Source organism: Aristolochia californica, unplaced genomic scaffold (genome assembly GCF_029961685.1).
Source record: "Aristolochia californica isolate CCGP_79_NKW_82.1479 unplaced genomic scaffold, dmAriCali1.0.hap1 SCAF_11, whole genome shotgun sequence".
Taxonomy (NCBI): Eukaryota; Viridiplantae; Streptophyta; class Magnoliopsida; order Piperales; family Aristolochiaceae; genus Aristolochia; species Aristolochia californica.
In genome coordinates, this window is record NW_027181782.1 from 33400188 (window position 1) to 33428000 (window position 27813).

Consider the following 27813-nt stretch of genomic DNA (forward strand, 5'->3'; position numbering starts at 1 on the left):
AACGAAGGGAGGGGATGTGATATGGGGCGTGGAAGAAGGTTCCAGAAGGTCTTTTTCTTGGGAAAGGGAATAAAAATTGATTTTTCATAATATGGGAATATATATATATATTTGAATAAGATTGAAAGCTGCGGGAAAAGAGGGGTAGATCGGTCATTTGAAGGAGTTCGAGTTGAGTTGGAATTGAACTAGTAAAGAGTAAAAAGGGAGGAAAGGGAAGGGTATAAAGGGAAAACCACTTACGTAGTAACAAAATAGGGAAGGGCGGAGGAGAGCAAGGCAAAAGAGGGGAAACGAAGGGAGAGAGAGAGGAGAGCTAGAGAGAGATCGCTCGTCTCGCTCGCAGCTCGGGTTTCCTGATCTGATCTCTCCTTGGAATATTTTTGATACGATCGTTTAGGTCTAATTCAGTAGAAATTCCGGAGTCCCGAATCCCTTCATCTTCAACCCCTTGCCATTTTTTCTTTCTTTCTTTTCGGGCCTGCCTATTTTTATCTCAATCTTTTCGATACAAAAACCCTAATTCTTATTGTTAATGGCGACGACGGCTGATGGCATGAATAGTCCCCAGTTCCGACGAGGGGCTCGGAATTTTGCGTCCCCGTGGGCTCATGTTGTCCGCGGCGAGTCTGAAGTGGCGGCGACGGCACCGGGATCTCCGGTTTCTTCGTCCGATGCGGCTGTAGATGTCTCGGTTCATTCCGATCGCTCTGAGAATTCGCCCGTGGAGCCTAGCGTTGAAAACTCCGATAACTATGGTGGCAATGCTGCGGCTGGTAAAGCCAAAAAGCCCCCTTGGAATAAGCCGGCCAATGGCGTGGTCGAGGTGGGTCCTGTTATGGGCGCCGTCTCGTGGCCGGCTCTATCGGAATCCTTCCGGGCGTCCCCCAAGTCTTCATCCGATTCCAGGCTGCCTTCTGATGGATCTGTTCAGGTTTCTCAGGTTCTGGAATTCTTCTCATTATTATTCTTTTAAGATGCTAATATTTTCCTTCTTGCATTAAATTTTTCTGTTGTAGACAAAAGTCAGTGCATCTATGATCAATTGTTATTCTGCTTAAACAAGAATTTAGTTTCTGTCCAGAAGTGGATTATTTTTGCTGTTCTATGTTAAACTAGTATTCGCGCATTCATGGCTTGATATGATGACCTGTTACTATATCTTCTCCACAGAAGCCCGTTATTGGTAATGCCAACCCTAACCCGATCCCGAACCATGCATTTCCCGTTCGTCAGAAATCCATGAAGCGAGGGGATCGTGGGATTCCCAATGGAGCCCCTGCCCCTGCAGTTTCAACAGCTCCAGAAACACCTCAATCTGCTTCTGAGAAGTCTGTATCACCAACTACGGATTCTTCTCCCCGGGATGTTGCACATAAGGGCAGTAATAACTCGGAGCCTGGTTTAAAGGGAGGATTAGTTCCTCAATCACATGTTGCAAATGATCAACCTCGCAGCTCCTTCAGGCGAGGCAGCAGTGGACATCACCCGCGTGGTGATGGACATTACCATGGAAATTATGGAAACCGGCGTGATCAAGACCGTCCAAATTATGAGTGGAATCCTCATCGAAATTTTAGCAATAGGGATGTCCACATACAGCAGCCAAGACCTATGCCTAGGGGAGGCTTTATGAGGCCGCCTACTTCTGGCCCTTTTATCGCACCTCCAAGACCGTTTGGAAATCCAATGGGTTTCCCTGGTATGTCACTTTCTTTGCAATTCCCAGTAGCTTTTTAGTTCGTGTTTAGTTGGGTTCTGATTATCTTACTTCTTGCAGACATTTCTTCGCCAGTATATTATGTTCCAGCTCCGCATCCTGATGCACTCAGGGGGCTCCAGTTTATGCCTCACCCAGGGCCTCCACAAGTGTTCTTCCCAGGGCCAGATTCTCAGTTGCGAACTCTGCTTGTGAAGCAGATAGATTATTATTTCAGGTAAATTAATTTTCTTGCTGTGGTTGTTGTTGTTGTTGTTTGCAGTGCTAACTTCCATGGTGATTCTTGGTTCTCAGCCCTGAGAATTTGTGCAAGGACATTTACCTGCGGCAAAATATGAATGAGCAGGGATGGGTGCCAATATCTTTAATTGCAGGATTCAATAGAGTAAGTTCTTCCTTTCAGCATTTATGTAGGTTCTTAGTTATAGCTTGTTGATGTCTGCCTACATTTACCATTCTCCTCCTTGATCGACCTTTATATTCCCAGTTTTGCTTCAATTTTCTTATTCTGTTTCCCATGCTAATTAGTGCATTAAAATGTTCTTTGTATTACAACCAAGGTCTGTTTCTTTGAATTTTCTTAGTCTGTTTCCCATGTTACAACCAAGGTCTTTTCTTTGAATTTTAGGCTGACATCTTGTTTCTTTTTTCTTGTTAAATGTTGCTTGTATTTATGAATTGATGCAGAACTTTGGTAGCTTACCCATAATTGAGAACCCTTCAGTTCTGTATTACCTTGACACTTGAATGCGTTAAATAGAGGTGGGTTAAATTTGGTCGCATGTCTGTAAGTCTATGATTCATTACGTGCTATAAAAAACTATATTTACCATATTTACATTTTAATTTCATGATTTTGTGGAGGGTATTTTTAATAATTAACATGTAATAGTTTGGAGTTGGAAAGTAGATATTGGATACTGCATGAACACAAATAAAAGAACTGCATATGGAGTTGCTGATGATGTGTTGAAGAAGGGGTATGTTGGTCTTTATTGATTCTTTGAACTATAGGTTTCAATGTTATTGGGGGGGGGGGGGGGGGGGGAGGGTGGATGTTACTTGTTTATATCTTTTCTTACATCTTTTCAAACAAAAGTAAACTCTCACTTAGATCACTTTTTATCTTTGATTTACTTCTTGATATTGCTCTTTAAGATACAGCATCACTTGACCTTTGTTCATGAGCATCATTTTGTGGGAGTGCATGACTGTAAAACTTTATAATATTGTCAGATGTCTTGACTGTCTTTATAAACTTGTACTCATACCTGTTTTGCTGAATCATGATACAGAGGGACTGATATGGTAAGATCCTGCATCAGTTATATTGTTTGATATGGACCCATATGACCCTTTTTGTTGGCTAGGATGGTCGTATGTATCGGAATTTTTGGTACTTGATATTTATAGAGTTTAAAGCGGTCAGGCTTTCCAATGGTTTGATTAACAGGGTTTCCAATTGTGTGAGGCTTCCTTTCTGCAGCCTTACCTTTAGTTTCTTAATACTGTTAGAATCTTTTTTTAGGATTAGTAATCACTAGATGATTTCATATGATGTCATTTTTAGGCTAGAAATTTACATTTTTTTTTGCTCTCCTTAGATTTTATGCTTTATGGGGTTGCTCTCCACTGATTTGTTTACTGTATGCACTCTGCAGCAGCAGGTTCAGTCAATTTAAGTAACCCTACTAAAATGCAATGGAAAAAATGTTTGCAAGTTTTTATGTCAGCTTTTACCATTTTATGCTTGTGAATGTATGCTGCAGTGGAGCAATAACTTGAAGAGTGTTAACTGCAGCATTCACTAATAGCGGGGGTTGAGAGTAGCTTACTTTAAAGAATGTCATTACTTGGCACAACTCCAATTTCTACTAATCTGACTTGACATAGAACTTCAGTCTTGTATGAACACTGGATAAAGACTTGATATAGATATAATTAGATTTGGTTTTTTTTTGTCAGGTGGGTGGGGGAAGAATAGTATTCTAAATTTGAGCATCTCTGATCACTTGCAAACTCGTTTCTTCACGAATCCATTTATATTTTGGGTCTTCTGCATATGAGATTAGATACATTTTGAAAACATTTGGAGTCCTAATACTACCATAGAGATGTTAGCCACAGAATTTATGCCATCACTCAGCTTTGGTTTGCTAATAGCAAACATTTGGCTTTGCTACCTGATACAGTATCTTGTGTAAATGAGGATTACTATGATGCAAACATAGAAAATCTTACAATTGTATTCTTTGAAATTCAAGTGTCAGTACTTTACTGTTGAGTATGACTTAACTGAATTTCTTTCTGAGAATAGCTAAGCTACTCTGGTAAAGTTCATAGTGGAACTGAGTTATCCTCTCATTACTCAGTCTTTTATATTCCAAAGGGAATTTAGTGGGTTTGGATAGTCGGACCAAGTTTTTGTCAATGCTAGAGGAGAGCCAGTGTCATGCCTTTTACAGTTAGGTGCCCGGATGGAGGGTATTTGCCAGGTGTGATGGGCTCCTGGTGGAATAAAAGTGTTGAAAATGAACAATGGTGTGGTGAAAAAAGTTAAATTTAAAAATGTGCTAGCTGCCACTTGCATATGTGCTGTGCAAGCTGGCATATTTATCATCTAGCTTGATAAATAAATAAAATAGAGGATGGAAGTAGATTAGCTTTCTGTGACTATCTGACCATGTCAAACATCTTTTTAAGAGATCAAATGACTCTTTTTTCGAATTTGATATCCTATATTTTGTTCATGGGTTATGCAGTTTGCTTGATTGTTTAACATGATGCATGGCATAATTTGTTGAAAGGAGAGAACATTGGGAGGGAAACCATGAGAAATGCTTCATACTGATTCCAGATCTGGAGATCTCTTTTAGTCCTGTGTAATGGAAGCACTTCTTTTCAGTTCACATGGAGAGAAGCTTAGGAAGCCTGTATTGCCAGCATCTGTGGATGCTGTTAATAACTATGAGTGGAGGAATGGATTATGGTGTATATACTCTAGCTTAATTTCTTCATGAACCACTGTTGATTCAACATGCTTCGAATTCATTTTTTGTTTTCCTTTAGCTATTAGGAGATTTGATTTATTTGAAGTAGGTTGACCACTCCATATAGTCTATGATAATAGTTTCTATCTTTATGGTTTTACCAAGTACGCAATTGACATCTGTTGCTGAGCAGTTTTGGCAATTATTTCTTGACATTGTATTCCTGTTGCATGTGAGTGTTACATTTGGATGAGCAATGCTGAACATGCTTCTGCATGATGAACAATCAGTGATGCACTTTTAATTTGTATTTGTTTCAAAGTGAAGGAGGGTTAGCCATTTGGCATTCCCATTGGTGCTCTATGAGTTTAAAAAGAAAATATTTGCCTTTTTTTTGTCATAAAATGAAAATCTTTGCCTTTTAAAGCGATCAGTTCTTTAGTCGAATTGTGGTTTGAAACTAGAATTGGAATTTACACTATTAGTAGCAATATGGCAACAGCACTGTTTTACTCAACCTTTAGTGGTTTGGTGGTGCATTCTCAAAGTAGAAGTATAGATTTTTTTTTTTTTTAAAGAATAGTTATGTTGTCTAGGTACTGGATTGAAGACCATAATCATCAAACTTTGGGCTTTTGCCTAAATTGTAGAATATTATGCTTTTTTTTTTTTTTGAAATGATGCTGGAATATTATGCTTTGACATGGTGAGTTCTGATGTTCCAAAAAAAGATATGGTGGTATTAGGTTTTTTGTTCTTTTTTCAAGTTTTGGATGATATTGATCATCTGTTTATATTGATTTGCTGAGCATGTTAATGCCGATCCTTTTCCCAATTTATATGGTTTAATACTTTGATATAAATCTTGTTTTTTTTTTTTTTTTTTGTTGAGCTTTGGTTTTTTTTTTTTTGTATTTTTATTTAAACTTTTTGAGGAGCATGTATTGATCACTTTTGCAGGTCAGACAATTAACAACTAATGTCCAGTTCATATTGGAGGCACTACGGACATCGAGTGTAGTTGAGGTGCAGGTAAGATATGTTTCATTTTTCTTTTATATTTTATATTTATGTTTTATAAAAATAAAATGGGCCTGGTCTGTTGAGCAGGGTCTGCACTCGTGTTGGAGTGCAGATCTGTGAATAGAGGAAATGCCCAGTCGTAAATTTTGAAACTTTGGCCTACTGGAATGGTTAGTCCAAGGATTTCTTGAGCTTGTTTCTAGAACTTTTTTTCATCTCTGGCCTACCTTTGTGTTACTGAAATGAAGGTGATATCTGCCTCTAAACTTGTGAAAAAATAATGGACTTCACTTATGGAGTTTGTTGGGGTGGTGTCTGCATAGTTTATTTAGACTTTTTTGTGGATAACATAATAACTACATTTAAAATGCTGCTTTGACTCTTTTACATGCTTATGATTCTGGTGCTTAACTGCTCTTATCTTTGCTAATTTCTTTGCGGGCATGTAGTTTTTAAGTGTTATCATAATGGTTGCTTCTTTGTAGGGTGACAAAATAAGAAAGCGCCATGATTGGATGAATTGGCCATTGCCACCACATAATCAACTTGCTGCTGCACCTGCACCTGGTCCTGTATCCTCACCAGTGTTAAGTGTATTGGCAACTCAAGTTCAAAATGTTGTATTGGAAGAAGGTTCAATCATTCACAACAATTCCAGGGATCAAATGGACACCAAAATAGATGGAGTACTCAGTAGATCGTCATCTGGGGAGAGTAGCCACTCTGCTGTGCTGGCCGGAACCTCAAATAGAGAAGGGCACAGGCCAAATCTCGAACCAAGCAGGTAGCGACCGATCTCTGTCCACCAGAAGTTCAGGCGTTGAGACACAGACTAGTATAGTATGGAGTTGATGATGAGATTTGGGAGCAGAAGAGGCTGTGGTTTGGAGAAGGTAAAAGTGCATTTTGAACTTGTAAAAAAGTGGTATTTAGAAAGCCTGAATACTGAGATGGAGGGAAGGGATTTCTTGGAGAGGAAGAGTTGAAGGAATACAAAAGTAGGGAAAAAAAAAAGAAGAAAAGATGGAAAAAAGAAAAAAAAAATGAAAAAAGGATAAATATTTCAAAAGAGACCAAAGTAAAGCCTAGTTTTAGTGAACTAGTTTGAGGTTGCTGGGGTATGTATAGATGGGTTTGTAGTGATTGTCTCGGTGCTCCTTTATTGTGTTTTTGTTTTTTCTTGCCATGGTTGGGGTTTTGGGGGAGCAAATTTTGAGGAAATATCCCTAGCCATCCACAGCATTTTTGCATTGCTTTAACCTCCATTTTTGAGGAGGGTCTGCAGTGTGTGAAGGATTTCAAGAGTTGGGAGGAAAAGGTGGATGCTATTATTACACTTCTCTAGGCTGCTTCGTTTTCTTTTTGACTGAAAAAATTATATTTTTTATTTTTGTTGATATATTATATTATATTTTACAATCTGATACCTTTTCTTCATGACTTGATGAAGATTTTTACTGCATAAAACTGCCCTGATAGGAGGGCCAGACATATCTATAAATTGTTAGGTGAGAAACGTATTATTTATTAATTGCCAGGAACTTGTCCTGGGTTTGATGGGATTTAGTTTTGATATATTGGTTTTATGGTTTTGCTCCCATTGCTTCTTCATATGGTTAAAAAAGTTGTTTGAATAAAAAAAAAAATGATATTAGATGATAGTTTGATTATGGGCTCCTCCAGATCCATTCTGAGGTTTCTACTGCCCTTTCTCTAGGGGTGCTTTTTTTTTTTTTTTTGTCTACTTCCCGGTGTTGCTCTCTGCTTGTTTGCAATGCGCCTCAGCACCGTCATGCCTTGTGCTGTTTATAGGAACTGCACGGTTAAGTACTGCGTCATGATTTCTGTGAAGATTTTAGAGGCACTCTACAGAGTTTGTGGTGGTATTGATCAGTGACAATGAGGCGCACTGTTGTCCTCTTCCAGACACCACTTCTCTAGTGTAATTTATCATTCCGGCCACCAACTCCACTCCACTCATTTAGTTTGGCTTCTTTCCCAAGTCCTCACATCCATGATTGTTGGCAGTGGGGTTGTGTGTATCAGTCTTTTAGTTGTTGGTACGTTCCTTAGCAGAGATATCTTGGAGCCCTAAGACGCGGCTAAGGTTTTACTTTGATGTGGATGTTCTGTCTTACTTTTGAATGGTATCAAACTGTAAGAGGCGCCGTTGCCTCGCTTTAACAAGATATTTGATTGCTACGATGTAGTGGTGTTAATATAAGCCTACTCATGCCCAGAATCTTCTTGGACTAGTTAGTCTTAGCGTGACGCAGAAAGTGCAGTCGATGATGGTGGGGAAATTTGTTGTGGCTGTAACCAGCGGCCTTTTGAAAGTGAAAACAACGTCCAAAAGAAGAAGGGCACGTGAACTTGTCTTTTCACCTCTTCAGAGCTTAACAAATTCACAGTACGCCCCATTATATCCTTCGCTCCGTTTTTCAAATCCCAAATCAGGAAGGCAAGACAATGTTAGAAGTCCCTAGAGAGAGTGACAACTGACAAGGAGAGAGATAGCGAGAGAGAATAATAATGTACTCAATACCGCAAAACCATGAAGCATTAACAGAACCCCTCCGTTTTTGGAGGAAACTTTGAGTGCAGATGAAGCGATGGAATTGGGAAAATTGTATTTCTAGTAAGTAAAACGTTTTCTCCTTTTGGCCTTCTCTGTCCTATAGTAGCCATCAGGATCTGTCAGTAAAAAACCAATGGTTTCCCTCCTCTGATGGGTTTATTTCAGCTTGAGAAGAGACTAAAAAGAAAAAAAAAACGGACGTTAAGAGAGTGTGGGCAAGAACATTCTCCTTAACTGTAACCAATGGAGAAAACAAAGCATGGCCAAAAGAGCCGGTGCTTACGTTTTGGTTTTCTCCCTTTGGACATGAGTATGTAGAGGGTGTTGTGGGTCTGGGAGTTGGAGTTGACAGGACTCTGAAAGTCTGATGAGGCCTAGGCACTGCTGACCTTCCCAGTTTCCTTTTACCTTTTGTTTCCGTCTTCTGCAGCAGCTCCGCCTGACTTTACTTTGGAAACGAAAGGCGCCGTTGAATTGCATTAGGTTTTCCAATTAATGATATTCTGATCTCTTTCTACAGAATACCAGACAACGAGGAAGGGGAGGGGGACAGACAGAGAGAGGATGAGAGAGACTCGCCTCATTAACCCACAGCTGGGGAAGGGGCGAGGACAGGGATTAACAACGGGTGGTAAGTCGACTATATAGTAAGAGGAAAAAACAATAATATTTTAAAATTTTGATAATTAAGATTTTTTCTAATTTTTTTTTCTCAATTTCCATTAAAAAAATTATTTTCTTATTTCCCTCTTTCGTACATCCACACGTGCTGGCTCATACCCAGCCTAGTTCGTACAGCGCAACCATCACTGTGCACTCTTCTTTCCAAGTCACAGTCAGATCCGTCATCTCTTCCTACCGGCGGCGGTGTTGATTAGGCCCGAACTGATCCACTCTTCCGGTTTAGGCCCGAACTGGACGGGAAATCCAAAAGATCAGTCCTCGTAGCTCGTAAATAGAGAGATTAGGTCATTGAATCGAAAGCCAGAAAAAGACTGATTCGTTGGAAGAGCTCTGGATTAAAAATGGTGAGAGATTCAAATCCTTTTCTCCTTCGTGGGTAGAAAAACACTGAAATGCGCCAGCACGTGTGGATGTACGTCCATTAGACTTTAGACGACTCTTCCAGGATGCACTGTAAGGCGTCTGTATCAGTCTTCAATCTCTTGCCACACTGTCTTGTCTCGATTCTCCACTGTCGCTACAGAGATCTGTCTTCCCGAATTAAAATATCAGTTGATATCTCCTCACTTCTCGCCGTGCGCTCTCCTACGCTGTTATAAATATTTCTCCTCCGTCGAGATATTTTTCATTCCCCTCCGCCATGTGGTCGTGTGGTGAAGATAACAGCACCAACAGATGCACATCGAGTTTCTCTTCCAAATCTTCCTCCACTTCTTCTTCAAACTTCTCTCCTTCCTCCTCTCTTACAGCGCCGTCTAAGAAGAGGACCATGGAAGAAGTCTGGAAGGATATAGGCCTCAGGAGCCTCCAAAATCCACCTCCCAGAGAAGAGGCCGAATCCAAGAGCAGCTACCGAAGGACCATCTTGCAGGAGTTTCTCGCCAGACCCTTTGGAGATCAGCAACATTTGAAAACTGCTCTCCTCGATCCTTCTCCTGATATGGGTATTCATGCTTTCGCCTCCACCCCTCATCCGGCAACGGCGTTAAGCTTGAATTCGGGGCCGGAGTTTCAGTATCTTGATTCACCGGGTTTGAAAAATTCGAATCCATTCAAGAACTTGTATGGTGGAAATTTCAACGCGTCCTTCGGTACTACTTCACTTGCTAGTCCGTTTGACGTTTTGCAATCCTCGTTACCCAAGAGAAGAATGACTGAATCTGCGGAGAAGTGTGCGGATCGGAGGCTTAAACGTATGATCAAAAACAGGGATTCGGCCGCAAGGTCAAGAGCGAGGAAGCAGGTTTCACACTCTCTGCTATCCTGTCTCTTCCTGTTTTTTGTCGAAAAGGACTGAATTTCCTCTTTCTGCTATAATCTTAAATTTACAGGCTTACACTGGCGAGCTGGAGCAGGAGGTGGCCAATCTCATGGAAGAGAATGTCAGGCTGAAAAAGCAGCAGCAACAGCAGCAGGTTAGAAACAAGAACATTGTAACATACAAACTCTTTGTTATGTGGGATTTTTGTTTTTGAATTTGATTATGTTCATCAACTGACGTTCCATCTCCGTCTTTTGGTTACACGGGCAGGGCCGCTTAGCCGGCTCAGGTCATCTTTCCCAGCGGCGCAGCCTCTGCAGAACCTCAACAATATGACTATTTAGTGAAGAAAGAAAAAGGCGACTACGGCGACTCCTCCTGTAAAATGCAGAATGTCGACTAAGGAGTATTTGGTTAGTGCAGATTAAAGCGAGACAGTTCATTGGTCTTTCTCTTTGCCATCTTTTAGCTTGTTTTTGGCCAAAATGGACGGGAATTCGGAAAGCGAAATGGGCTCCGGTTATCTCTTTGAAAGCAACTCTAGTGTTTCCTGGAAGGATGGGACGTTTCTGGTTTCTTTAATCTGCATCTACCCACCATTTTTTTCCTTCTCTTTCATTATTGCGGTTACAGACCCTTTTCGAACTTTTTCTCCGCGTGGATCACTGTGATGGAACGAACCCCGATCACCTACGTGTCGATCAAGGTGACCAGATATAATATTTGTCGACGCATAAGGTTTTCTCATCGCTACACCAAAGATGTACAAATTTTTCATGCAAATTTTGCACGGAGGATGCGCAGTAACGGTTGGAATTGTACTGTACTGAGTGGATTTCTGGCCCCTGCTTCTTGGTGAGGAAGAAGAAGGCGAGGAAAGCAGACCACTGAGGAAAGCCCATCTACAGATGAGGCATCAGTTGTCATTATAATCCTGGCGGGGATCCTGTGTTCATTTCTTCCGTTGTGACGGAGAAGTTTTGCCTACAGAATCAAATGCATGAAAATAAGTTTTATTATATATGAGCAATCTCGAATTTTAACGTAGTCGAGACATTAAAAATACTCCAGACGCAGAGATGAAAGGTTTTCTTATCGTAATTCTGTATCTTTAAGAAAAGGTAAAATCTTGATTTGAAACTTTTAAATATAAAAAAGAGCAATTTCTAAAGGTTTCGTTGTAATCACAGTGAACTCATCTGTTCTACATTCCGAACAAATATTAGGGTAGAGAAAAATTTTCAATTTTTTTTTTTTACCCCAATGAGTAAGACAAGGAAATCTTTTTCATTTCGGTTTCAAGTACAGACAAGGCATTTAAAGTCGATTTGATACTATTTGGATGTTTAGGACTACTTTATACATTTTAGATTCTCTTATAATCAGAATTAGACAAGAACTTGAAAGCTGAGAGCAGAGGCCTGTCCAAGTGAAAGAGACGGGAGAGGTAGCAGAAAAGAGTGTGGGGGGCCTTCCTCCCTACTGAGTAAAGAGGATGTGAGCTCGACACGCACAGTAAAATGAGAGGTGGGGGGCGTTTTGACATCCATGCAGAAGAGGAGAGAGACTGACGTTTTGGCACAGAGACAAAGTTTGAAGACCGAGAGATAGCAAAAAGAGTGTGGGGTTCCCCATACCTCAAGAAGTACAGATGTTTCCAGAGCATGGATCTTACAGAAATTTTGGATTTATGAGATTGGTCGGGTACTTGTAGCTTGGATGATGCCTCCATGGCGACTCAGAAGCGCCCTTCAACTAGCCAAGAAGAGCATCATTGCAGAGACTGACTTGTTCTGTGTTAGTTTTTGGTCCCAGTGGAGGGATCTGTCTCCGTTGCCATTAATGTTTATTTTCACCCAGTCCCACTCTCATTTGCTTTCTTCTGAAATGATTAAGCATTTCTTCGTTTCTGCTTGACACTATTCGCTGATAAAAATAACTGTATTCTGCTGCTGCCTCCACAGTTTGTTTTACTCTCTTCTTTATAAAAAGTTCAAGCAGCCATTGACAGCGCCAGAATCCGCATATTATTTTCTCCACTTCCGTAAATTTGATTCATCTTCTATATTCGTGGGGTCATAGCTGCGCTGTTCAGTTCTGTGCACCCAGCTTCTTGTCTAGTATCTGGGGCTCTAAAAAGTAGATGTTCACATCGAAGGATCAACTTCAAGAGCTTAAAATGACCTCAAGCTTCTACCCTGTGAGAGAAAATTTTTGCTCACCCCCTCTTCGCACGGATTGTCTTCTTCCTCAGCCTCGTGGAGCTTCTTAAACCTAATAGAAGTGAGAATTTGTGAACCTCAGAATACAACTTTACCAGTACAGAGTAACGACAGAATGCCCACCAAAAGAGTTATTGCGGCTATTTTGCATGGATCAGTCGTGTATATATATTATAATTATAAATAAAATTCTATGTATAATATGACAAAATTTTATAGAAAGATATGGCAAAAAAAAAAAAAATCTCTTTCTTTGTTAGGGTAATTAGATATAATATAATATTTATCAATATTTGTTCTACTTAATAAATAATACATGGGCAAACAAGTAATTACTTACATGGATATAAATTTTTTGTTCTCTATTTTTTTTCATTATTATGAAATAGATAATTAAATGAGTTTGTGGGTGACAATTTGGTTATTACAAAAGAAGTGGATCCGTGAATTGAACAACAAATTTGCCCTACTTACCCGATCAAACTGATTCCATAAACAAACGATCGGATGTATCTATCTTTCCTGTTTTCAGGATAAACCAAGCATAAGATTGGCATAAAAGACTAACTTTCATGTTTTGATTCCCATTTGCAGTGTTTGTATACGAGATCATCTTAACAAAACGAGATCTTACTGGTTTTTCTGCTTGCTCAGAAATCAGAAAGCCATTTTTTTATATGAAAATATCACCGAGTTCCAATTCCTTCAGCAATGGAGCTCTCTTCCGCTGAAGCTCACCGTCACAGCAGCCAGAAACCACTTCAAAATCCAGCCACATGAAACGAAGAAAACCATATCACCATCTCATCCGTAAGCTCCTCCCTCCGCCAAGAAGGTCCGCCCTCGGCCACCGGAATCCGACAAAGCGGACATGTTTTCTGGTAAAAATTTAACCACCTATCGACACAGACTCTGTGAAACAAATGACGGCAAGGCAACCTCCTGGTTCCTTCTTCTTCCCTCAGCCTCGACAAACAAACAGAACACTCCCCATGGTCAGCCTCTCCTCTACTTTCACTTCCCAAAGCCGGCAGATCCTCACTCACCACTCCCCAGAGAAACTTGTACCGAATCACTATATCAGCCTCTTTGGGGCCTCTCCTCAGACCCAACGTCTGCAAGATGAAGGCCACGAAGTTCTTCATAGCGGTTGCCGAAGGTGGGTACAGAGGGTACCGAAGCAAGACGTTTTGACAGTTTGGGACGTTTATATCAGCTTCTGCCTTTTTTCTCTTTTTTTGCTTAGTTCAGAAGGTTGGTTGGATGGGAGAGGCGATTTTGAGTGCTCAACAGGAGCAGTTGCACCTACGCGCGACCATCTCCCCCTTTGACATTTTACTTGCAGAAATAAAAACATGGCTGCACATCGCTTTATTTGGTGGAAGATTTATGTTAAGAGATAGCTTCAAATTGCAGGTTTTCATTGGCAAAACTGTTGGGCAGCGTGTCTAATCAAGATGGATGAGGACTAGTTTCAGTAATAAGCATCCACGAACTAGTAGGAATTGTTATGTAAATTAGCAGCTAAAGGTGGAAGCAAATCTAGTATTCGACAAATAAGAAATTTGACTTTCAGGGGCCTCTGTTTTGACGAACAGACCTGAAAGTTTTTTCAGCATTTCTATTGCTCCTAGATCTAGATGGAAACTATCTTATCCCACCAAACTCTGTCTAGAGATGACCAAAATCAAATATAAGAGAGCAACCAAGAGACCAATTAACTAAACACGAGAAATTTTACATAGTTTGGGCATGTGCAGTTAAAAAGGGATTTCTGGATGTCAACTGTGATATAAACAAGTAACAGAGGATAGTGAAAAATGACATAAATAATGTAGAAAGCTTGAAGAAGGTCAACTAGCAACCATGGTAGGTAGGGCTGAATACAGAGGAGAATCCATGTAGCCAACCCCAATACAGTTGGAAGAGAGTCTGGAGATGATGGTTGTGGTGAAGACAGTATACTTGCATAAGCATGAATCAAAGACATTTCCAGAAGAGGAAACACTCTAGTAACCAAACTAGCAACTAATTGAGCTTAATGGGAGTGCATAAACTATCTAGCCCACCTCAACACTGTTGAATATGGCAACAACAACAGTGACAACCATGAAAATTCTTTAACCCACTTCATAAGTTTTCTTTTAAGAGTCTGAAAAGGCTTATTAGTTAGAATTGGGTATGAATTCGCAGATTTCTTAATAACTATTTTGAGTTACAAATTATAAAAACACCATGATATACTTAATAAACCTTAATCTTCTCGTATCTCCCTAACTTTCAAAATAAGATTACATAAAGAAAAATTTCATTAGACCACGTCTTTCTTTTAATAGTTTGTTTGAAGTGTTGAAGCTGCCCTTATGTTCTTGATTAGAAGCTCCTCTCCGTGCACACACAAACACACCTTCTGTTAGGGGTGGCATCGAGCCAATCCGAGCCCGAACCTGCCTATGTTCGAGCCGAGCTTCGAGCCTATACATAATACCTATATATATATATATATAATACGTGTATAAGATTGGGGATAACCTCTACTTAAAATTGAGTATAATCTATATATATAATACTTGTATAAAATTTGGCATGACCTCTACTTAAAATTGGGCATAATCAATATACATAATACCTGCATAAACACTCCATAAAATTGTCTATACATTCCATAAACACTCCATGAAATTGTTTATACATTCCATAAAATAGTCTAAACACTGCATACACTGCATAACATTATAAATAAACTCTATACAATAATCAAACACAACAAAATTAAATGAAATATCACTATCAATTTACAATCACCCAAATAAAAATTATAAATCCTTTAAATAAAATCCTATTACTATTAGAGACTTACTAGAAAATTACTTGAAATATTTTAAAATTTTCTCAGGAAAGTTAAATGGACCTCTTATTGCCTTTTCTAAGGAAATAAATAAATATTAATAATTAATCTAATATATTATTATACTTATCGATAAATTTTTAATCACATAAAATGTCTAACACAAAATTGTTATGAAAATTGCCTCATGCTCAAAGTATTATATCATCAACTGTCAAATACTTATTCAAAAATTTTCTATATGGTTTTCTAACCCTTCTTGGCAAGAAAATCTTACTTATAAAATTATATGATTTTTTAAAAAGAATTTATAATTAAAAAAATATTTTAAAAAAACATGAGGCACTAATGGTCCCTATATTTCTACTAAAATGTCTTTTCAACATTTATTGAAAAAACCACTAATAGTCTCTAGAAACGTATTTCTACTAAAATATCTTTTCAATTTCTTTAAGAGCCAGGAAGGGACAAAGAGTTTTTTTTTTTCCCTTGTTTATGATCTTGCCTGTAGGGGTGGCTTTGAATAAATTATATAAAAAATTATGTATACATTTTTAAAAAATATAATGGTAGGGGAGGTTCAAGATTGAATTTCAATAATGGATTAAAGTGCACCAATATTAATATTTTTTACTCCAATTGTTGTCTAGCTTGTTTTGTGATTTTTGAATTCCCCTAGATGAACATTTATATTCTAGGAAAAACTAAAAATATTTTTCCTACGATACATATTCCCAAAAAAACCTTTAAATAAAATCTTATTATTATTAGTGACTTATTAGAAAATTACAAGAAATATTTTAAAATTTTCTTAGGAAAGTTAAATGGACCTTTTATTGTGTCCTCTAGGGAAATAAATAAAAATTAATAATCAATCTAATATATTATTATACTTATCGATAAATTTTTAATTAAATAAAATATCAAACACAAAATTACAATGAAAATTGCTTCGTGCTAAAAGTATTACAGCATCAACTGTTAAATACTTATTCAAAAAATTTCTATACAGTTTTCTACCCCATCTTGGTAAGAAAATCTTACTTAGAAATTATATGATTTTTAATAAAAAAATTCAATTATAAAAATGTTTAAAAAAACATGAGACACTAATATTTTATAGAATCTTATTTCTATAAAATTTATTTTTAATTTTTTCGAGAGGGAAAAACTTTTTTTTTTTTTTTACTTTATGATCTCGTATGTGTGAAATCGCACGTGCGAGATCATCTTCGCGCGGGGGAGGGGGGAGATTATTTCTCCCCTGAAGTTAGGTTCTGGTTTTTCGTCTAGACTACGCGGAGGGAAGGGGGTTACGGCGTCGAGGAGGACTTGTCATCGGGGATGACAACTGAGACGGAGGCGGCGGCGAGGAGAGGAAAAAATCGAACGGACGGCCACAGAGGCGGCCGAGGAGCAACTGTGACGGTGGTAGAGACGGCTGGTGAACAGATGCAACGGAGTTGAGGCGGAGACAACAGCCGACGGGAGGGGCTTGGCGGTGACGCTCGCTCCCCCGTTCCCGATCTCGATATTGATTCAGACTTACCTCGAGCCAGCTCGCAAGCCGACGAACCGAACCTGGCTTTGGTCAAGTTTGGCTCGTTAAGGTAAAAGAGCCGATTTCGGTGCTAGAACTAATAGATAACTAATCGAACTGAGCTGGTTCGAACCGGCTCGGTCGGCTCGGTTCGATGCCACCCCTTAGTCTTTTGGCCTCCGTATATAAAGGCCGAAAGGAAAAGAACACTAAAACCTCTCCGCGTTGTTCAACCGAGTTAAACCCCACCTCGGAAGAGCTTAGAAAACAGATCTCTCCTCTGGTCTCGCTGACTCGGTGGCACGTTTCTCTGTTTCTCCATTTCCTTCCCAACGATGAGAAACGTTCGGGGCCTCGCCTCTTGCCTTCTTCGCGGAGCTCTAGTTTCTTCGCGAGGACCTGCCGTCGGCGTTGTCATAGATCGGAGAATCGTATACGCTGCCTTCCACAGTTACTCTGGTTGCGGTTCTTCCACTGACCTCTCCGGTAAATCCTCATTCAAGTCGGTCCTCTTTGCACTAGCCGGTGCGATCTCTTTCTCGGTTGCCGCAGTTTCATCTGTTGCCCACGCTAAAGAGGAGCTCGCTGCAGAGTGCCTTCCTCAGAACGTGGTGCTCTACCAATACGAGGGGTGCCCGTTTTGTAACAAGGTTAAAGGTATAGTTATTTTAAATATCTTATACTTTTTCAGGATGATATTTGTTTTAATGGAAGGCTCCCGTGGTCTTTGTTGGGGTTATTCCGCCTCTAAAAGTTTTGTTTAGTTCATTTTTGTTATAATACTTCTTAACGAGCCAATGTCAATAGTAGTAGTAATACTAGTCTACTGAACAACCTCAATCGCCCCCACCCACCCCCCCCAAAAAAAAAAATCTGAACGTCGTTAAGATTATTCGAGAGCCTTTTCTGTTGTTGGTTGATATTTGGCTAGGGGAATGAACTGTTGACGTCAATTATGGAGCCAGAATCTGATCCTTTTGAATTTCTCCTTTGCACATGATATAGCCTTTCTGATCTCTTATGGACAAATGCTGAGTGAGCTTTTAGTATTAGACGCTCTATTTTCTATGGCTTTATCATTCGACTATCATTGAGTATATGGAAGCAATGACTTCAGAGAAGCATGCATTTGTTTTTTAATTAAGCGGAACATTTAGCTCTTGCTTTAAACTCTCTAATGTTTGTGTAAGAACCTGTCGCTATACTGACACTCGTTTTCTATTTCTTCTTGGTACAACCAACATGGCATCCTGGGGTCTTTTTGTACCTTGATTTTGAAAAGTTATGTGCTAGTTATGCGAAGCATAAATATATCCCTTCACCTCCCAAACCATGCACACACATAATCACAATCTTCACCTCTTTGACTAGAGAAGATAGAAAGTTCTTGAAAATCTCAAAGATAAAAACAGTTTTAGGCAGGAATTACTCATGGCAACAAAGAGATAGTATGGACTCCTGGTAAGCAAGGGAAGCAGTGAAATGATCAGTTTACAGTCAGAGCTTCCAGGCAATTATTCTTTCAAATAATCATTTCATTACCACTATCACATTACTAACAATGATCAAATAGAAAGCTGGCATTTGAAATTAACAATAAGTTCTGAGACTGTAAAAGCTAGTTACTTGTCGATGCATGGTTTTGTTTCCACCAAACTAGGAGCAACATATGTGATTAAGCTGAGTTAAGAGTTTGGTTGTCCACTTTTATAGAAAGTAACATGGCGATTTTCGAATGAAAGACAAGTGTTCTTTGCTATTATTGTTTGCTATTTGGTGAAAATTTCTTGATGACTGTGGCATCAGCATTTGTGAAGAGTGTGCTGAACGAAAAGTTGGTTGTGAAATTTTTAGGAAATCACCATGATATCTTGAATGAAATAGTGTTACTTTTTTATTATTATGTGCTATACGGTGAAATTTTCTTGGTTATGTGGTGTGTCTGATGAGTCACAGGTTTGGCAGACTTAGTGATGGTTTTGTGAAGCTTAAGTTGTTGTTCCCACAACAACATGAGCTCATGCTTTCAGATAGTACATATACTCTCTCTAGCTTTCTATGTAGTAGTTCAAGTGTAATAGAACTAAGAATTGGAAAACGTTGTCTATGGCAAATTAAAATTTAGAGCTTGATTGTTAGTTGTCTCAAAGAGAGGGCGAGAATGGATGGGAAGGAAAGTTCTCAATATGTGAAACGCTTTTTGCTATGATATCATTCGTGCCTATATTTTGTGCAAAATTTCATCTGTATTAAGCTCCTCACACTGTGACCTCTTGGTGCGTTTTTTTCCATTTTCAGCATTCTTGGACTATCACAATATACCATACAAAGTTGTTGAAGTCAATCCCCTCACTAAAAAGGAAATTAAGTGGTCTGATTACCAGAAGGTCCCAATATTGACAGTTGATGGCGAACCACTAGTTGACTCATCGGGTTGTTAAGCATATATGGTTTTCAAAGTACTAATGTTGCCTTTTTTTTTAAATTCAGACAAAGACATTAAAGAATCAAAATTTTAATGCTTTGTTAAATACTAATATTGCAGATATTATTGTCAAAATGAGTCGGAAGATTCATCCTGATGAACCAATCTTGAAGGATGAGGAGGAAAACAAGTGGCGCAAGTATATTCGTCCTTTCTTCTTCTTCTTCTTCTTTTTCTGGATGATATCAGCTACTAACTACAATGCTCAGAATCCAGATTGTTGCAAAATAATATCTTCCTCTATTATTGCCTTTCTATCAGAAAGTAGAACTTTAAATGTTATCGATATTATTTCCTTTGCTATCATCTTCAGAATAAAATGATGAATGCTTCATGCACACGAGTCATAGAGGTAAATATCATTGAAACTGGGGAGTTTGACTCTGTCTGCATGATCATAACCTGAGAGTTCTTGAGATTGTCTAATTTGGTTTTGTATTCTCTTCGTCTAATAAAGTTCAGATGGCTCAAATGTTTGGTTTTGTATTCTCTTTGCCTAATAAAGATCTATATGACTCAAATGTGAATAAGTTGTTGGAATGAGGTCATATCAAACATTTAAAGAAAAAAAAAAGGTCATGCAACCTAGATTGACGAGTTTTTTTTGTTTGTTTGTTTGTTTGTTTGTTTGTTTTCTTTTTTCATTGAAGGGTCCTCCCTATACATAGGGATGTTTGAGCATAAAAGCTTCCTATTATGTCAGACTAAACATGTAGCCGTGGCCAGATGTGGCAAGTTGTCAATTTTTATGTACGAGTCTTAACATTGGATTGTTGATGATTTTTTATGTCATATAGGTGGGTTGATGATCACTTGGTGCATGTGCTGTCTCCAAATATATACCGCAGTACTTCTGAAGCCCTGGAGGCACTTGATTATATCACACGCAATGGTAAGATAAATTTTATCCAAACTTTCTTGAGTTTTACTTAATTCTTTGTACATGAAGGAAAGAGAAAAGGATAGAGAAATAAGGTGTGACAAAAGCGAAAGAAACTCTATCCGATCATTTGCTACAATATTAGACTATGCTGTAGAATATATGTGTTGATGGAGCGTAAAACTTCTTTGCTCGACTCGTTAGAAGCAGACATGGAATGAGGAGTGTAATCATCAGAGGGACCTTGATGCGTTAAATCTTTCCTAATGACGGATATTAGAAGTGTCTCTGTTTGTTATAGTGGTTCTAGTACACATCTCTAATATTGTACTGCCTTTTCTTCTTGTTCATGTAACAAAAATTGGGTTTCTGTTATCTTTATCCTGAAACTTGAAGATAACAACTGCAGCTGGGTAAATTGAATGGGAAGTATTGTGAACATGTGAATATTCTAACAGTCAAATCTTCTAACCAAATTGCATAAGTCTATATGCATGAGTCAAGATTCTATCAGAGGATGTACTTAGGTGCTCATTAGGATGCTTTAATCAACACAGAGTATAAGCACTGAACTTAATTTAAAATATAGGAGAGTTACACCAAAAATCTATTGGTTGCTAGAAGCAGGCATGAATGACCCTAATCAGGATTCTTTTATTTTCCTGTTTTAAATTGTTTCATTTTGTTTTACAAAACATAAGTTGTTCAAGTCAATCATCATCCTCATGATTTGCAGGCAATTTCAGTTTCATGGAAAGGTTTAGTGTGAAATATGCTGGAGCAGCTGCTATGTACTTCGTATCCAAGAAGCTGAAGAAGCGACATAACATAACTGATGAACGTGCAGTCCTGTATGAAGCTGCGGAAACCTGGGTTGAAGCTCTGAATGGCAGAGATTTTCTGGGTAATATCTCTTCTTTTATTTAATATGCAAACCACAATATTTTTTTGTGATTAACAACAGTTCATAATAATACATGTTCACAGGAGGGTCTAGACCCAACTTGGCTGACCTTGCTGTCTATGGAGTTCTAAGACCGATTAGATATCTGAAGTCTGGGAAAGACATGGTTGAGAACACAAAAATTGGAGAATGGTATGGGAGAATGGAATCTGTTGTCGGAAATTCATCCAGAGTTAGTGCTTAGAACTTTTAGCGAGTTAATAATTTGATACTGCTGCTCTTGCAATCCATTTTTTTAGCGAGCAAATTCGCAATTTTGATCAGGTTTTCGATGTTTAAAGATTAGGGAAATAATCGGCTTGGTGTTTTCGCTGTTCGAATCGATGCCATCTCTTGAATCAACAAGTTCAGTTTAAGAAGACTGTAATTCATATGTACACAAAAAGCCAACCGTACTTCTTCAAGTTCTTTCTTGGCTGCTAGAATGACCAAAAACCAAGAACAAGAAAGGGTACATTGTACCCAAGAAATTTCAGTCTTTCCGCATTCTTTTGGCAGTAAATGCTGCTTCTCCTTCGCGAATTCTTTTCCGCTCCAATGATCTAACGGCCGCGGTCGCCTCCATGACGGCCTCATCGGGATCCCGCAGCGCAGGGAGAAAGGATTGTATCTGCTGCGGCCGCTGCTGCAGTTGGGGTTCCACAACAAAGTGAATAGCTCCGTCACCGACGTCCATCCGAGGGTTTCCAACAAGATCGGCAATGGTGACAATTCGCGGCTCGCCGGCGACGTGACGCCCGCCGGGAACAGACCGCTCCCAGGGGTACGCGAGATAGACAACGGAACCGTGCGAGATGCCAAAGCAGAACAGCGACGCGGCAGGATCGCGCATATGCGACGAGAAAGAGTAGAGCTCATGGGGCATTTTGGCGAGGAGGAGATTCTGATCAGTGGAGAGCGTCTGGTAAACAATAGGCACCCCGAGATGCGCCTGGATTGCCTCGCGCAGGTGACCAACGGTGGCGTACGGGCTGGGCAGCGTCACACGCTCCGTCCCGTCGCGGCTACGCAGCCTGATCGTCATCATCGTCTCCATCACAACTGTTTTTGATGGAAACTCCGTCGTCTTCAGTTTCCTATTTATAGTTCTCAGGAAGGAGTTGCTTTTTAACTACGCATATCGCTTCCGGATAGTCGTCTTTGGCGTGGGTTGTATTAGCCAATTTCACATTATTCCGAATCCAAACTCGAACTCCCTATTATGAACACGAGTTTGGCAAATTCAATCTCTAATATATATTTAAAATTTTTAAAATAAATAAAGAAAATATTATGATAATATAATATATCAATCTAAAGAAGGAATTGACAAGAGTATTTGACGAGTATTTTTATAAAAAAAATTATGCTAATAAATCAGTTCATGAACTTGAAAATTTTTGAGTTTAATTGATTAGACTTAACGAATCTTATTTCAAGTTAGAATTCGAACCGAATTCAAGTAAAAACTAAACCGAACAGAACTTTATTCGAACCGAGCTTGAACGGTTTACAAGCCAGTTTAGCTTGATACCACTCCTAGTATCTAGTAATTAACACTCTCTCCAGCTCTTATTTTGTTTAACTAGGCATGACCGGAAAAAAAAAAAAACATCCGGCCGATTTCATAAGATCATTTGGCAGTTGAACCTCTACTCTGCAATCAAACTATTGGGATCGACTTAACCAGCGGAATTTCACCCAGAGTGCCATATTTTAGTTTTTGACTACAACTAACCTAAATGATGTGAATTTTCCACTTTGGCTATACAACTGATTGAATGAAGAGGGTGGATCATAGAGGAAGCTGAAACTGCATATAACGGAATGCAAATTCCTCCCTTAGAGTAGCTTGTGAAAAAATCCACAGCAGATGCACTGAATCAGTGATCATCCCGATAAATGCTCTCAGCCATCTGCCAGACCTGAAGAATATTATCCTCAGCAACACTTGCTACAGTCCAAGGTTCATTTCTGTTCCAAGAAAAGTCAGATATCTTGGCAGTATGTCCTCCATGGACAAACAGAAGTTCAGGAGGTCCATCCTCTGCATCTTCAGGTGTCTGCTCATCACCGATCCTGTGTCGATCTCATCAAAGTCAGAGGATGCTCATAATGGTTCTCTTTATAACAATTCACCATGCAATTAGTAAAAATGTGAAATATCAGATAAGGGAGTATTGATCCTCTGGAGATGATAGTCATGTTTTGGATTAGTATTATAAGTTTTGTAAATATTGATGATCTAAAGGAGCATCCAACACACCCATGAAAAGGCAAGAAGAATTCCTAGTTCCATAGGTAAGTAAAGTTCTTTTCTCAACGAAATCCATAGATCTGGTTAACCAATGGATGGACTTTTGAGTCCTTGACTTGCACTATCTCCAAGTTCTTTCTATTGATGTAACACTCTTCCCACACCAATCCTTTTTAGTAGCATATGACACTGGTGGCAATTTAAACCTATACGTTTCTGTACAGATCTTCATTACTCCAGATCAGGAGAGGAAGGAACTGGTACTTAGGTTAAGGTAACTTAACATGCTACATATTAACATAAAAAATAAATATATGTACCTGTTAAGGTCCCAAACCATAATCCTGCGATCAGCTGCAGAGGAAACTAATGCAGTTTCCTGCAGTGGATTCCACTCTACCTGGAAGACCTCATCTCTGTAACACAAACACCATAACAATAAGAATCTTCTATAAATGCATCATCACATTTCTCCGAATAAGGATTAGATATTTTAGCACCACTAAACAAGCAGTTTTCGGCCCAAAGATCACATAAATATGAAAATCTAAATCCTGTAAAAACCTAAACGTCTAGAGCTAGCTTCAATGCTCACAAAACCAATGAACCTTTCACTGGCCTTCTTCTACTGCATTTCTTTCTCTTGATTAGTCTTCATTTCAACAAAGAAACCAAGAAGAAGCCTGCAAGCTTATTAGAACTCTATCGCTTCCAGTGGGACTATCTTAGTAAGGTTACTGGTAAAAAGGAAGCCTTCTATGGTTGGAGAAATATTGCTTGGATTGACAAATAAGTTTGTTATGAGAAAAAAGAAAAAAGGAAACCACCCATAGCCTTGTGGATAGGTTATACTTTTAAAAAAATTTAAGAAAAAAGTTCATCATTTTATTCATTTCATCACAGATCATGATGAATAAGTAAAGATGAATGAGGACATTAAGAATCTTACGTGTGACTAGCAAAAGTATGCAATGGAGATGTGAGCTTTCTCAAGTCAAACAAATTAACAGTTGTGTCAGAAGACCCTGTGGCCAATGCCCATTCATTGAATGGGTTAAACGATAAAGAATTCACCTGGTCAAAGGACAAAACAATTAGTATGAGCAATGTATTTCCATTCAAAAGAGCATGGAACTTCACTTCAGAGGAACACAAGAAAGACACAAAGAAAGAAGACAAAGATAAAATTCATGAAGGCACAATATACCCACTTCAACTAAAACAAGCACCAAGGATATTACTACCTACCACAGGATTTCAACAATCATATTATAAAAAGGCCACAGAAGAGTTCCTAAGAAAGATCAGCCAATGACAAACTACATAACGACCATTTAAAAGAAAAACACATAATGTGTGCCTAACAATGAATGTGCATTAAGAAGACATGAAAACAGAGGTTTGTGTTAAGATTTCTTTGAAAAGAAGAAGAGTATACACTTATGAGCAAGGAAAATAAAAAGGCCACACTATCTGTAGTTCAATAAAAAGGGTACATGTTCAGAGTAACAAAGTAACTATAATTTTCAGCTCAAACTTACATTTGAATAAATTTTTAAATGAATGCTCCCTAACTGTCCTTTGCGCACTAGCATTATACATGAATTTTTACTTTTGAGTGCGGCTCAACTCTCATGAGACATTTGATGCAGAGGATTATCAACAAAGACAGAAGCAGATCAATTGTGAACAAGGAGACTTTTTTGCTCATATCATAAGGATCCTGTGCCTATTTCTCTATTTCCAGTTTCATTTTTAAAAGATTTTGTGCAGAAATACTTGTGAATAGAGAATGAATCAGATTACTCACACTCATGACTTTTATTAGTAGCTCTAGTTCAATTAAACATAGTCAGACAAAGGGGAGAAAACAACAAGTTAGGATGTGGACAAAGATGCACACATGAAGCCCACTAAAACCTCTTAAATTGTACATTAGCAAAATGTAGCTCAAGAAAAGAAGGGAAACAACTTTTGAAAATTAATCCTCGCATGCAAACTAAATTAACCTCCAGAAGAAGCCTACCTACAAGGAGATGAAGAGTACATACATGAGGTACATACATTAATATTATGATCTAAACAATAACCATTTGAAAGTAGATATCGAAACTAGTGGAAATACTAATATAGTTTGATCTTTGTTTACATTTTTCTCGTGTGCTATAACAGCTTGTTGTGGCCTTTTGCCCTCATATGAGCGTAAATCCCATATCATCAGTTTCCGATCATCACTGACAGAACCAAATAAATTTTCATTACTCAAGTGCCAAGCCACATCTTCAACCACATCCTCATGAACCTAGAAAATCAAAACCAATGTTAAATATAAAGGAGCTCTTTATTCATCAGACAAACAGAAGGTTTGTTTTCCCAATAACAAAATAATTATAGAAGTCAAAAGGCTATCATGTGAAACTTCATATGTAGTGGTAAAGTGCAAGACAATTATTACCTCATATACCTCCTTCGCTCCCATAATCTTATTCTTAGAGGGAGCATGAACGTCCCATAAGCAAATTTTGGAATCATCGGAACCGCTCAACAAGTACCCTTCCTTGAGCGGGCTCCAGGACAAACCATAACCTTCTCTCTCATGACCCTTCAATTTCAAGTCCGGGTTACAAATGCAAATACCTCCTTCCGGTTGCTTTGGCTGCTTACTGCAATCGAACACGTAGACATCCGAGCAGCGGGTCTTCGTTGCAATCACTGCAGGATTTTGGGGCATATACCGTGCCTTGTTCACCTCCCCATCATGGGGTATCAATTGGGTTATCAAAATCTGCAGAAAAGAGAAAAGGAACAAGTTAAGCTAAAACTTACTGTTAAATTGGGTCCAAGCCCTTATCCTAAAATGACTAGCCACTTAGGAAACCTCTTCTACCGACTAATAAATGCAAGATCTTTGTACTCATTAATGTATGTGGGACTATCCTTAACACTCCCCCTCATGTATAGACACGTGGATAATTTGGGTGGAGGCCCTCACGTGGTAGCACGTGGATAATTTGGGTGGATGCCCACATATGAGAACCTTGCTCTGATACCATGTTAAATTTGGGTCGAAGACCCTATCCCAAAATGACTAGCTACGTAGAAAACCTTTTTTCCAGCTAATAAATACAAAATCTTTATACTCACTAATGTATGTGGGACTATCCTTTTAACACTCCCCTTCACGTGTAGGCACGTGGATAATTTGGGTAGAGGCTCCTCACGTGGTGGCACGTGGATAATTTTGGGTGGATGCCCACATATGAGAACTTTGCTCAGATTCCATATTAAATTGGGTTCAAGGCCTTATCCTAAAATGACTAGCCACTTAGAAACCTCTTCTTTTGACTAATAAACGCAATATCTTTGTACTCTATCCTTAACACTTACATTTAGCTATGGCATCTCTAGGGTTGTTTGAGGATTCAAAGAATGCAATTCCGAGTTCCGCCATCAAGAAAAAGAATTATGAACAGCTCACCTTCGGGATTGCAGGGGGCTGTGTGGGATCGGAAAGTGTGTTGGTGACTCCGGCGAGAGGAGCTGCGACAGCGGCGACCATGAGGAAGTTGGGGACGCCTTCAGAGGTGTGGGTCCCGAGAATGATGTTGTGGAAGGAGAAAGGTGGGACGGGTTGCGGCGGCTGAGGAAGCCACTCGACAGTAAGGGACGGCCATTCTAGGGCGTGTGAGATCACCAGATCATACAGATACGGACTGTTTCTCTTCCACACTTTGAACTCCTCGTCCAGCTGGGCCATGTCTGCATCTCCTCCATCTCCCATCTCCCTCTTTGTCTCTGGGAAGAAAGCTCACCGTCTCTCTCTGCCTTTCTCTCTCTTCACTCTCCCGCCAAAAAATGAGGTGGGAAAATGGCGATGACCATGGTTTTGCGACTCGGGATCGGACCCTACTCGGCGTCTCCCGATCCGAGTCGGATCGAGTGACTCGAGTCGACTCGCCTGAGTCAAGCCGTTCCCATTTTTTGACAGGGCAACAAGGCCAAAAATAAAAAAAATTAATTAAATTAAATAATATAATATGTTATATATAATTATCTAAAAAATATAATAATTAATTTGGCATAAACTTAGTATTTTTTAGTCTAAGTACCTATTTAGCAATCAATTATCATGGTTCAGACACAATTATTAATTATTAACTATTAATTACATTTGTATAATTGACTAAGATAATCAAAAAATATTTTTCATCCACAATACACTTGTAGCATTCTCCATTAAGCATATTATAACATCTAATAAATGGTTAAATACATTAATCAAGATAACACTTTTTGTATTTTAGAAACATTTAAATTGCATTTGGATATTAATAGGAGCCATTATTCCTAAAATGGTTATACCCATTAATAAATAATAACAA

The 27813-nt window shown here is 38.9% G+C and overlaps 4 protein-coding genes and 1 pseudogene across 6 annotated transcripts; 3 read left to right on the forward strand and 2 right to left on the reverse strand.

Annotated features, from left to right (window-relative positions):
• Nucleotides 1-297: 297 nt before the first annotated feature.
• Nucleotides 298-7170, forward strand: LOC137944891 (la-related protein 1C-like). Of its 3 annotated transcripts, none has more exons than XM_068790677.1 (6): nucleotides 298-943; nucleotides 1174-1702; nucleotides 1781-1937; nucleotides 2015-2105; nucleotides 5671-5742; nucleotides 6219-7170. In XM_068790677.1, exons 1-6 carry the CDS (start codon nucleotides 536-538, stop codon nucleotides 6519-6521), a joined length of 1560 nt encoding a protein of 519 aa, XP_068646778.1. In that variant the 5' UTR covers nucleotides 298-535; the 3' UTR covers nucleotides 6522-7170. The 3 variants fall into 3 exon arrangements, with proteins under 3 accessions (XP_068646778.1, XP_068646780.1, XP_068646779.1); XM_068790679.1 differs by having other exon boundaries at nucleotides 1796-1937; XM_068790678.1 differs by having other exon boundaries at nucleotides 1177-1702.
• A 2431-nt stretch (nucleotides 7171-9601) lies between these two features.
• On the forward strand, nucleotides 9602-11225 carry LOC137944500 (protein FD-like). The gene is made up of 3 exons (XM_068790184.1): nucleotides 9602-10238; nucleotides 10327-10410; nucleotides 10527-11225. Exons 1-3 carry the CDS (start codon nucleotides 9636-9638, stop codon nucleotides 10590-10592), a joined length of 753 nt encoding a protein of 250 aa, XP_068646285.1. The 5' UTR covers nucleotides 9602-9635; the 3' UTR covers nucleotides 10593-11225.
• A 5976-nt stretch (nucleotides 11226-17201) lies between these two features.
• Nucleotides 17202-21477, forward strand: LOC137945058 (uncharacterized; annotated as a pseudogene).
• A 190-nt stretch (nucleotides 21478-21667) lies between these two features.
• Nucleotides 21668-22219, reverse strand: LOC137943815 (NPL4-like protein 1). The gene has a single exon (XM_068789248.1). The coding sequence runs from the start codon at nucleotides 22217-22219 to the stop codon at nucleotides 21668-21670; it is 552 nt and encodes a 183-aa protein (XP_068645349.1).
• A 554-nt stretch (nucleotides 22220-22773) lies between these two features.
• LOC137944009 (histone-binding protein MSI1-like) lies at nucleotides 22774-27257 on the reverse strand. Its single transcript, XM_068789499.1, has 6 exons — nucleotides 26910-27257; nucleotides 25887-26216; nucleotides 25581-25733; nucleotides 24381-24505; nucleotides 23752-23847; nucleotides 22774-23253 (listed from the first exon to the last, which is right to left on the reverse strand). Exons 1-6 carry the CDS (start codon nucleotides 27210-27212, stop codon nucleotides 23058-23060), a joined length of 1203 nt encoding a protein of 400 aa, XP_068645600.1. The 5' UTR covers nucleotides 27213-27257; the 3' UTR covers nucleotides 22774-23057.
• Nucleotides 27258-27813: the final 556 nt, after the last annotated feature.